A 12,215-nucleotide genomic window follows, 5' to 3' on the forward strand; every position below is an offset into this window, starting at 1 on the left:
AATTTAACTATCTTTTAAAAGTTTATGGTTAAATTTAATTCATTCTAAAAATTAAGTGTCAGCTTTAACATAAAAAAAAAAAGTCAATTTGATGAGAGATATAAACATTAAAAGGTTAAATTTGTTATTTTAAAAAAATGGTTAAACAAATGAAAAGAAAGTAAAGATTATTATAATTACTTTTTTTAAAAATCTATTTTAATACAAAATAATTTATGAAAAAGATTAAGGGGATGGGAAAAATTATTTTATATAATTACCTTTTACTCCTTTTTCAACATTCTCCTCATAAATAAAAATTGGAGTAATTCAAAGGAAAGTAGTCTCCTTGGCTTAATAAAATATCCATCCAAACAAGAGCCCTCACTTTCCTTTATTTTAATCTAATCCAAATGTAAGAGTAGTCTTGTATAATAAAATATGGTCCAACAAAAAAAATTAAAGTTTTAAAGGTAATATTGATGTTTGAGCCTTTTAAAATATTTATTCTGAAATTATAAATTTCAGTAACACTTTTTTATCTAAACCTCATTCATTAATAATATTTTTTAATCAAGTAGGTATCAATTATATTAAATAATTGTATGTATAATTCAATTAAGTTATAGAGACATTAATTCTTTAATGTTTACATAAAAGATATGGTGTTTCTATATTTTGGCAACCTCACAATAAATTATTGTTTATATTTGAAGTTTGGGTTTAAGGAATTTTAAACATTAAATAGGACTACTTTTTTAACTCCTCTCCACTCGTTATAGGTTTGGGCAGAATGTTTTGTCTTTATTAAATAAATTTTAAAAATATTTTTATTTAAATTTAACTCTAAAAATATATAAAATCTCCAATCTGAAATTTTTCTAAATTAAAAATTAATCTATCTCAACTCATGAACATCTTTAATTTCAATCTCCTTTTATCACTGTTCTTGACTTCCCCCGTGTATTATAATCTGAAACTCAGATTTAGTGACTGGCAATTCGATGGGCACGTAAACATAATAGGTGGGCAGAAACTGATGTGATGAAGGCCTATCACACCTGGGGGAACATTGTCACTTACCAAATGTTGAATCCTATAAAAAAGATGTTCCTCAATAGCTTAGCATAGTCTTAATTCTTCCTATATTATTATTACGGCCATGGTGAAGCATCCTCAAATGCTTGATTTGTCACTTCATAAAATTAGAACAACACATCCCGGATTTCCTCTCAACATTTATTTCTACCTCCAAATGCAAAAGCCCAACAATATCCTAAGCTTTAAGAAGATTTAATTTTGTCTTGTATTCACCTATATTCAGTAGTCTTCGAAAATCAAGTTAAATTAAATCTTTAAACGAGATGCAAAGCTCTATTATTGTTGTTCTATAACTTAAGAGACATTGCTGACTATGACACGATTATAACTTAGAAGGAACAAATATTACTTGTAATAATCATGGCAAGAAAAGCGCATTCCACCCATACAGACACACGAACACATCCGCTTGTTAAATATGAATGAAAAGCTAAAAGTTACTGTGCCAGGATACCAATTTGAAAAGACTTAATTTATAAGTAAATTGTAATAATTAAATCCGAATTACATAAGTTTTCACTATAACGCAACCTCATTAGGCTTTTATACTTCCACTAAATAATATCTTTCCAATTACATTTTTTAAATTTATTGGGTTTATAATATCAGAACGATTGGGCCTAAGGCCCAGACTTTAGCTATGGGAAGACAATAGGCGTTGTGGCCTCTAGAGAGAAAATAAAATAGGCATATATGCCGGGACCGATGAGTCGTTTTAACTTGCCAAATTTATGGTGAAATTTTAGAATGCAAAGGAAACAAGAACCAGTGTGCATTATCAACACTAAAAAGAAGACCCCTTCATTCCAACTAAAGTGAAAATTATCATGCTATTATAAGATTATTGGGTGCAACAACACAAATGCATGATCGATAATTCAATAGTTATCAATTTGTAAACCGTAAAATATAGACAGAGCTGAAAATTGGTTGAATGACAATCACTTGATCTTTGTGAAAATTGGATGAGGGCAAACGAATACCTAATATGGTTAAGGCAAGTTTTAATGGCTGGGCAGTGCAGAAAACACACTACCCAGCAGGCATTGTATCCTTATAATTCCAGCTGCTGTCCTAAAATGCACTTCAAACGCTGCTTCTGGAAAACAAATGTTTATGTCCTTTCTCCATAAGAGTTCTCAAGGACTGGAACCCCCGGCCCATAAATCAATCGGCAACGTTCGCTGAATGAGCTGATCATTCGGGACACTACTTCCTTAAAAAACATGGATGCCACCTGTTACACCAAAATATTAGGATGATCCAAGACTATTGAAGCTACCTCAGATAAAAAATTTCCTTTTTTAAACCTATCTATTATAAAGCCATAAAATTAATAGTTAAAACTCTGTTGGTCCTTGGATATTTATATATTTGGCTATATGTATCCACAACCGAAAATATGCACTCTCAAGCAATAAAATGCTTTGAAACCCATTTAGCTGACAATATGGATGCAGTTATATTAAAAGAGAACAGAAGGGAAGAAGGTTCAGGTGGTTAACAAGAATCTAAAACAACTACTCAAGAGGCTGGCAACATTTCGTCAAAGGAGAAAAGAAATAATAAGTCAAAAAACAAACAGCAGAGTGATTGTTACACGCATACCACAAGAGGGAAAATCAAGTATTGGTAATGACCTATAAACGCCCTATGGCCTATTAGGACATTACCTGCCGATAGAGTGGTGACTGGAACTTAAAGTCCACAAGAAAGTAAAGGCTGCAAGTTCCTGGGACTGGTCCAGGATTGAATTCCCAAATGTTTATCAAATGATCGAAAAGACTACTTTCTGATGCAGTTGACTGCAAAAACATTACATAGGGTCAGATCATCAGTAAGGGTAAAAATTAAAATCATGGACCAAAAAAAAAAAAAGGGATCATCCATACAGAGATGAGCCAAGCAATATCTTTTTTATAATTTACAAGTACAAAATAGTAGCCCACAGATGCCATAGACAGGGACTAAGAAAAGACTCTTCGTATTATCCAGCCAAGAGGAAACCCTAATTAAAAGCAATCAATATGAAGTAGTATGCCATTGCAATCCTAAAGAGCAAAAGAGATCACATACATACTCCACGAGCATACAGGTTAAACAAATAAAAACCCACTATAAGATAACTTGAAATGGTACCCAAAACATTCAGGCAAACTTTGAAGTTTGAGATTGTTTTGACTGGAAACAAGATGATTTCTTTCTAAGTTGAGGCTACATGGCAATGGCTTCTAACTCCAATATTTTGGGAGAAGGGAGAGAGACAAAAACATGTGCTGCCGTCCAATGGCTTCATTCCAGTTTTGGTGAGGTTATGTTCAAAACATTAAGTATCATATCTCAATCATGCCCAGTTCACCCTAATCCAAAATTTGGCATCTGAATCCCCCTAAATGCATTGCATAGAGTTCACATAAGTTGCCTCAGAAACATTCTCAGACAGGCAACCAATCTACATCAAGAACTACTCTATTCGTAGATATATAGGACAATGAAGGCTTTAACAGATTGCAAGTAGCATATCCAGAGAAAGACAATAGCATGCTCAATGTAAATGTTGTCACAAATCTTCAATTTCATGAAATGGCAAAGCATGCAAAAAGATTTACAGCTAAACAGCGTATTGAAATTCAACTCCATCTCAGTATCTACCAGATAAAATGTGTTGTAATTAGCATATTGCAATATTTTCAAACATCAAATATCCAATATCTTAATACAATAGACGTCGCTAAGTAGATATCATCAGCTTACAGAACACATAAAAGCCAAGCGAAGAGAAAGCAGCAGTTTTAAATATAAGGGTGAAATTCACTGCTATTACCTTTACAAACTTTGGCCTGCTTAATTCTACATGAGAAACATAACTCTCAACCAGAAACTTAAAACCAATCTCTAATTCAGCATCAAACGATCCATCTGGATAGTGTTTAATTACGTCAGACCGCTGACACCAAGGAACAAATCCGTGGTACAAATCAACAGCTGCGACCACATCAAATAATTGTTCTGGCGAATACCTAATTATCAACAAAATCATCTTAATCCAATAAGAAATCTTATGCTAATACTAACTTAAATCTCTTAACGGAAGTAAAACAAGTTTTATTCATGAGAAGGTTTTTTATAAAATTACCCCATGACGATCCTTTCCTCGTAAACTTTAGATAAAACGCCGCCTTCTTCGCCGTCACCACAGCCTAAAAATTGTCTCCTTTGGAAAGTATAATGATTGAAAAAATAGTTTAATGGAACAATGGAATCCACCTTGCGTGAACCAAGTACCGGGTGAACCGACGGCATTTGGATACCGGAAATACTAGTAACCCATCGGATTTGATCGAAGTTCCCGGTTCGCCCTCCGTTCTTTGCGTGCCCAACAAACTGGTTAATCACATTTCTACGGGATATTACCGACCCGACCGCCTTTGAGGTCGATAAAAATGGCGGCATTGCAAGTTTCAGGAATTAGGCACGAATTGAAACTGTTAGGTATAAAAAGATTGGGGGGTTAAAACCAATGATGAAGACTAATGTGAAGAAGGTAAGAGGAAATCTTTAAAAAAAGGAAAAAGGGAAACCCTAAGTTGACAGGGAAAAAGGGAAAGAAAAGATACGTCTTTTAGAAGAACTAGGACAAGTTTACCATAGAAATTTCTTTGTTTGGGACATGGAGCTAGGTTCCTGGATATTCCCGGCTTCAATTTCCAATTTAAGCGTTGGGTGATAAATTTCTAGATTAATATCATTTTTTGTTTCTCTCTGAAGGGGGAAAGAAAAAAAAAAAAGAACGAAAGAGAAAAACTAATATAAATTTTAATTTTCTCTAAATTTAAGAATTTGAGAATTTTCTCTAATTTTGATTTTGAAAATGATGCTGGATATTATTATTAATTATTTCTAGAATTTTTATTTTTTTAGGAATTTCCAGAAATTTTTATTATAAATTACATATGAAATGTGACGTAAATTATCAGGTCATGATATTTCAAAGAAAAACAATTTAGACCAAAGAAATATAAAAAATTAAAATGAAAATGATAAAATTAAAATAGTGAAAGTTAAGTTATTAATATTATATCTTCGTTATCTATAATTTCACAGGCAAGGCGTGAAAGTTAGTTTTTTTTTTATAAACCAAAAAAAAAATAAAAAATAAAAAATCAAAGATTAGCCCTCAACCTCAATACCAAAGCCCATGGGCCATAAGGTCAATGGCAGCTGTTCTACAATTAGCTTAACCAAACCATAAAGCAAATTCCAAATTTACTTGTCCTTCATTCTTTTTTGACAATGAATCTGTTCCATCTCCTCAACTTATAACAATATTCACACGCAACACACACTAAACGGTGTAAGTACGTACACGGTCTCAAGAAATAATGATAAAACAATTTTGATTAAGTGTAACAAATATATCACAATCAAATTATAAATGTAAATACTATAAGAACAAATTGTCTAAGTAATCGTAAAGTAGAATTAAATTATTACAACATAAACAAGCTAAAATTAATACAATTTAAACTAAAGTCAACAAATTAAACTAAAAATTCAATATATGATTAAATTTAAAACCTACGATATAATTATGCATGACAAAATATATTTGTATTTTAAAAAAATTCAAATCTTAAAAACAATATCATAAAAAGAAAATCATGACTCCCAAAAGATTAATTAATTTTATCAATAGTGAAATAAATATAAAAGACTATTTTTTTGAAAGTACGAAAGACACATTAATTTTAAAAAAATGTATAACTTGCAAATAATCCTGATTCATATTAGTTCTTATGTTATTGAAACAAAAACCGAACGAAACTAATTCAACACTATTTAATGTCTTGATCAAATTGATTAACAACTTAGTTAAGAAACGACAAAAAACCCCAAATCCAATCGTTATCATCATGGCTACGGTTTACGTCAATAGAGCGATTAAAGCTTATGAGAGCTTATGTAATCACTAACTACTAATGCAAAATAATTTGGTGACGAGAATAGAGAGCATCACGACGCCGACTTATAACGTGTATGTTGGATCGAAGATCCGGAAGATATCACAAGAAAAATTTTCCATCAATCTTTTGGGATCAAAAGCAAGTTGTTGATTTCTCGATTCATCGTTGCATCTATTTATCGTATGGGTTTCTCATTTGTAGTGTTTTGGACTAAAGAGAAACTACTTGGGGTGACTTGGGAAATCCAATCAGTATGGAATGATATAATCATGCGAAGACTCTTCCAATTTACAATATCAATGATGCTGAAGCCCTGAATTGGACATGTAGAGAAGCTAATAAACTAGTTTCAACTTTGTTAAGTTAGGATTGTAGGTATTTTTTCTCATTGTATTCCCTGTATGTTTTCACTTTGTTCATAAAAAAGATTGTCTTCTTATATTAAATAAATAAACGAACCCTGGGTTTTAGTTTTAACATTTTAATTAAAATCATGTTTGATTTTTATATATAATTTTTTATAGTTGTAGCAATACTAAAAAAAACAAATAAGATCAAAATTTAACTATTAAAATAATATCATTTACAATTTAAAAGAACTATATATGAAAACTGCAAAATAGGACACAGCAAACTATCTGCAACGCATTGCTCTACTTTACGCATTGTAGTTCCACTAAAAATTAGTATAAACCTTTTGTTACACAATGAAGATGATAACAAGGTATCCATTCTGAGTTCAAAAACTGCTATGGCAATAGTATGCACATATAGAAGGACAGGGTAGACCAAAATATTCTCAGATCATACCATCACTGCCTGTGTAAGTGTATAAATTTATATATCGCCAATGCTTCAAATTTGAACCCTATAACTCATCTTTCTGGCACTAAATACTAATGTCGGCCGCACTTGTTTATATTTGCAAGGAAAAAAACTGCCCTATATGAACTACTCCTATCTGTCTCTTTGTTAGTGTCATTCCTTTATACGTACGCAAATGCAAGCAACACAAGCATTAAGTATGAAGTCACAATAGTTTTTAATATTTATAGAGTATCCTTGGGTTTGCTTACTATATCAGGATGTAACTAAACAAAACATCTGCTATTTTCCAAATGAATATTCACTGGTGGAAGCTCTTTATCTAGCTGCCGTGCCAATACATGTTAAGCTAGGTACTTCTGCTAAAGCAGGCTTCGCCTTAAGGATGAAACTAAAAAACAGAAAAATGAAAAAGTATTCAGAAACTTAGGACTAAAGAGGTGATCATTAATCAATGGCAATGCCAACAATTTGATCTCATCATTACATGAAGCAACAGTTACCAAAGATGTCAGCTTCTTGGAGCTACATTCTCATTGCTAGCCTTTTCACCTTTTTCCTCATCTACGAAGTTCTGATCAGACACCTCTGCAAACAAAAACTCCAGCCAAAGCTCTGATAATCTTGAATAAAATGTTCATTTTGATACATATATATAGAAATGGTGATTATAATAGAGATGAAAAATATTAGTGAAAGCACTTCAATTGAAACGTTGACATATGGACCATTCAATTTTCAATCATCATGCACACACCGAAATACCAGTGCGGACATCTGTTGTAGTACTGCCAAGTGAAATAATGTTATCTTCACAATCTCCGCCAACTATGGGTAATGGGATGCATGAAAGTGTTCATTTAAATTGTTTGTTTTTACCTCTGGTTGAAGCATTGCCTTGAAGACTAGAGGAGGCTAAGACACATGACTTAGATCCAGATCTGAACTGCTGGATGCAAGGGCTTCCCACAAAAGAACGAGAGCCATTAGTTTTATTAGGTTGAAATCCAGGTCTTTCGAAATTGATCTTCTTCCAGCAACCACCTCGAAGAACTTTAAACTGCAGTATAGATGGGAAGAAAGCAGTATATAAGACTTTGCATAGGGAATTCAGAGGAACACCATCATTATGAAGGAGCAGAGATCAGCCTTGAACCTGGCCAGAAGAGGTACAGTGTATTTGCCTTGATGATTTTGGTCTTTCCAATTTCTCCTTTTGTGAGTTCCAGCCAACAAGATTCACAGAATCATATAACTGGTTAATAAATGATGCTTCCATGGAATTAAGGTATTAACTGTGCTTTTCATCTGTCCATTCATTAGAGGTAGTCTCTGCCACCACAGAACTCTGTTGTATTATCATCAACACACATCATCAGCAAGTTATTGCAAAAGGGCAGAAATTAAAACAGTACGTAATTCTTGCTGGCAACCAGATTAGAAAACAACAATCCAAAATTAAAGTAAATAAACACCAAACTATAAAACTAATGCTCAAAAGAAGAAAGGTTGTAAATGAAAAATTAAAAGAAGATGCATGCTTGAAAATAAACAAATAAAAAATTAGCCTATAAAAGTGTTTTATTAGTATATTAGGTGGTTTTAAAGTGAAGCAAGGAAATTGAGCTACAAACCCATATGTAATTTACACTTGTCAACTGAGAGGGAGACGCCTCTAGACTCCTCCGAGGCTCAATTCTGTTCATACCCTCCATGCCAAAAACAACTTAAGAAAAGATCCTTAGAGCGATGAAGACAAATATATTTAAAGGGAGGGGTAGAGATGATGGCAGGTGAGATGTAATGAAAAGGTGATCAGTCGAGGAATGAGGATTGACAAAAAGAAAGTTACACTTGTCATCACTTTTACACGTGTCATAGGACTTTCACACAGATATTTGTTGGAGTGTTCAAAATATCTCCTCCCTCCCTCGGTCTCTTTCTCTCCTTTTTCGCTTAACTTCGGAAATAAGATTATGTAGCAGTACTTTTCCTTTTTTCCTTCAACTATTTTTATTTCTTATTTCTTATTTATATTTGGAGATATTATCTTTAAATGCATACATTTAATTTGGTTTTTTACTTGATTATGGCTTTTATTATATGTTTCTGTAAAAGATATTTTTATTATAAGACTCAAGTTTAGGGTAATCTACGATCATTATGAAAGTTTGTGTCGTCTGACAATCCTATAAAGTATAATTAATAATATCTTGACGTTTATAGGTACTAAGTTCAAATATTGAAGTTTGAGTCCACAATTATGTGAGTATTCCATCTCTTTTTCTTTTCAAAATCCACTTCAACCTTCCAAAAAGTAATTTATTATTAGGAAGATTATCACATTGGCAACTATGTTGTCAATATCATCAATTTTTTTATAGTTTTACATTGGAGTATCAATAAATAAATAAAAATGACTTCAACAACCATTTATCTAAATTTATTTAATATATATTTTCTTAAGTTTTATGTCTCTATAATAAGTTGTATTAGCACTATTAACGGTTAAATCAATTAACTAACAGTTTTCGCTAATAAAATATTTTAATTAATTTTTTCGTCATTAAGGAATTAACAATGTAAACTTTTTAAGAATTAGTTGATTTTTTTAATTTTTTTAACTAAAGAGCTTTTTACCTTTAAACGAATTTAAATTAAGGTTTTGCTGAAACTTGAAACATAAAGATGTTGATGTCCCTTTAGGATTTCGTTAAAATTTTTCAAATTACATTATACTTATTCTTAAAATTTCATAAAATTTCAAATTAAATGTTAGTCCAACCATTAAAATATTTAGTATTATTGTCACTGTTTAAAATTGAAATAATTATTCTAATTTCGACCAAGTGCAAAATATTTGGCTAAGTAAAAAATCATATATAATTCAACCCTCATGAATACCATAATAACAAGTAACCCTAAAAGAAAACTTATTCAAAGAAATATTCTCCATATATACATTTTAATAAATAATAATATAAACAACAATCAAGTAAAAGGATCATTACTTTAAAAATAAAATCCAAAACAATGAATTTCGAATCCTCCAAAATTTCAAAGAACAAAATGGAATCAAACTAATATTTAATTTACACACAAAAATAGACTAAACATAATTTTGGGTTTTAAAGTGGCAGCTTATACCCAACAATTTTAGAAAAGGAAAACAAAACTATAGCGGTCAAGATGACCTCCTTCCACCTGAATATGTCTTCCAAGAAGCACTTCTTTCACTAATTCGATCCCATATGATAGCTAGCAACCCTTTTGGGCTTTGGCGTAGTGAGTGTTCATCATGGGATGAAACAAAAAGATCAGACAGACAGTGCTCTGTCTGATTCAAGTTTTCTGCTCGGCCTACGGAATCACCGTTCCTTTGAAAATCAATCTGACCTGCTTCAATAGAAAGGGAACTAATTGATTATCAAGTGAAGCCTCCATTTTCCACCTTTTGCAAATATACGAGTACTATAGTTGTATGTATCTGCTGCCTGAAAACTTGTTTGAGCACAAAGCAAATCCCCCACTAATGTATAGTAGTTTTGTACAAGGGGAATAGAGTGCCTGAGTTTTATCATACACACATTCTCAAATTTGATTTTGTAATCTTAAAAGGATTAAGTCGATCTCTTAAAAATCTCAATTGTAGATAAGCTCGAATCTCGGCTGTCGATGTAGAGTAAACTGTATTATTGGATCTAGGAACATAATTTGAATATATTTTAAAGTATTTATTCAAACACTTGATGTGCACTATTTTTCTATTTCATTCGTGACTTCTTACTTTTACTTTATTTTTGATGTCTTAAATTTTTTTTTTAATTTTCCGAGAGTGACTTGTCTTTAGCTTTGTATTCCACGGAAGGCCTATGAAAGTTTAATTTCGTCAAAACTGAATGTGATTAGAGTGGTAGTAACATTTCTGTTTAAGTGTTTAGGGCTGTAAATGAACTTAGCTTAAACAAACGAAAACAAACCTTTGTTCATGTTCATTTGTTTATTTTTAAGCTTGATCGTATTCAGTTTGTATTTGTTAAAAAGTTTAATTTTTTTTTAAAGTTCGTTTATTTAAAATTATGTATGCTATTGTTCGTTTGTTTAATGTTCGCGAACATGTTTGTAATATCCTGATTTTGGGCCTAGTCGGAATGGTGGTTTCGAGACCACAAATTTGAAATATAAATAATTATTTTATAATTATTTTGAGGTCTATGATATGATTGCATGATTGTGTGAAAATTTCGTGAAGAAATTCTATACATAAAGTGCTTAATTTGAAATTAAGGACTAAATTGAATAAATTGCAAAACTTGTGTTCTAGAAGCCTTTTGCATAAAATTGAATAGATTATTAATTAGAGGTCCTTAAAGAGCAATTTTACCAATTTATAAAAAAAATTTGGACAAAAATGGGCTTGGAAGGGTAAAAATTTAAAGATAGTGAAAAGGGCATTTTGGTCATTTAGGGGTAAAATGAATTGAAAGACAAATTTTAAAACCCAAATGTGTCCATCTTCAACCCCATGGCCGAATATAGCAAGGAGAAACCATGGCTAGGGTTTTTCAAGCTTCCAAGCTCGATTGTAAGTCCATTCTAGCCTCGTTTTTAATTTTTTTACGTTTTTGGAGTCCCGGTAACTTGATTTAGCTTATGCTAGCAATAATTTAACCTAGGGTTTATATTTGGAAAAATACCCATAGGTGAAATTTGTGTATTTTGGTGTTGTATGATAGAATATGTGGCTTTAAATTATGTTAGACAACTTGTGCTACTCGGTTTTAAGTGAAAACGAGCAAAAGGGCTTAATCGGTAAAAATACCTAATAGTCATAAGTACATGTTAGAGTGAGAATTTGATGTTTCCATAGAAGGGAAAAATGATCAGCATGTCATAAAACATAAGAAAATAGGCTGAAGTTTAATTTACGAGCTTTGGGGCAAAAGTGTAAATATGCGAAAGTTTAAGGGCAAAATTGTAATTTTTCCAAAATATGATTTTGGCTCAATTTGAATAATGTGAGTCCTAATTAGACTATATTTTAAATGATAGAGCAAGGAAAACTGAAATTCGGGCTAAAATGGGAAAAATACCAAGTTGTAGACGAAATGGTAAAAGTAGCCATTTTCGCATACGAGGTAAGTTCATATGTAAATTTTGGTAACATAGTTATTATTTTAAATGTTTTAATGTTATTTAAATGATATGATAATTATTATGAAATATTATACTTGTGATAATTGTTTGATAATATGTCAAATTATGTGATATACTTGGAAAATGTGAAATACTACCGAGTATCGGTATCGGCATTCCGTAGAAGATGGTTGAGACACATGATTGGGA

At 31.6% G+C, this 12,215-nt stretch overlaps 2 protein-coding genes across 5 annotated transcripts; both read right to left on the reverse strand.

The window, feature by feature from the left end:
* Positions 1-1,884: 1,884 nt before the first annotated feature.
* On the reverse strand, positions 1,885-4,909 carry LOC108450480 (uncharacterized). 2 transcript variants are annotated; one of them, XM_053027687.1, is made up of 5 exons: positions 4,727-4,870; positions 4,217-4,565; positions 3,905-4,100; positions 2,754-2,885; positions 1,885-2,317 (listed from the first exon to the last, which is right to left on the reverse strand). In XM_053027687.1, exons 2-5 carry the CDS (start codon positions 4,531-4,533, stop codon positions 2,195-2,197), a joined length of 768 nt encoding a protein of 255 aa, XP_052883647.1. In that variant the 5' UTR covers positions 4,534-4,565; positions 4,727-4,870; the 3' UTR covers positions 1,885-2,194. The 2 variants fall into 2 exon arrangements, with proteins under 2 accessions (XP_052883647.1, XP_017603617.1); XM_017748128.2 differs by having other exon boundaries at positions 4,217-4,909.
* A 2,153-nt stretch (positions 4,910-7,062) lies between these two features.
* LOC108451949 (cold-regulated protein 27-like) lies at positions 7,063-8,721 on the reverse strand. 3 transcript variants are annotated; one of them, XM_053027882.1, is made up of 5 exons: positions 8,504-8,721; positions 8,026-8,217; positions 7,749-7,929; positions 7,373-7,457; positions 7,063-7,260 (listed from the first exon to the last, which is right to left on the reverse strand). In XM_053027882.1, exons 2-4 carry the CDS (start codon positions 8,146-8,148, stop codon positions 7,381-7,383), a joined length of 381 nt encoding a protein of 126 aa, XP_052883842.1. In that variant the 5' UTR covers positions 8,149-8,217; positions 8,504-8,721; the 3' UTR covers positions 7,063-7,260; positions 7,373-7,380. The 3 variants fall into 3 exon arrangements, with proteins under 3 accessions (XP_052883842.1, XP_017605154.1, XP_052883841.1); XM_017749665.2 differs by having other exon boundaries at positions 7,357-7,457; positions 8,504-8,720; XM_053027881.1 differs by having other exon boundaries at positions 7,063-7,457.
* Positions 8,722-12,215: the final 3,494 nt, after the last annotated feature.

Source organism: Gossypium arboreum, chromosome 5, assembly GCF_025698485.1.
Source record: "Gossypium arboreum isolate Shixiya-1 chromosome 5, ASM2569848v2, whole genome shotgun sequence".
NCBI lineage: Eukaryota > Viridiplantae > Streptophyta > Magnoliopsida > Malvales > Malvaceae > Gossypium > Gossypium arboreum.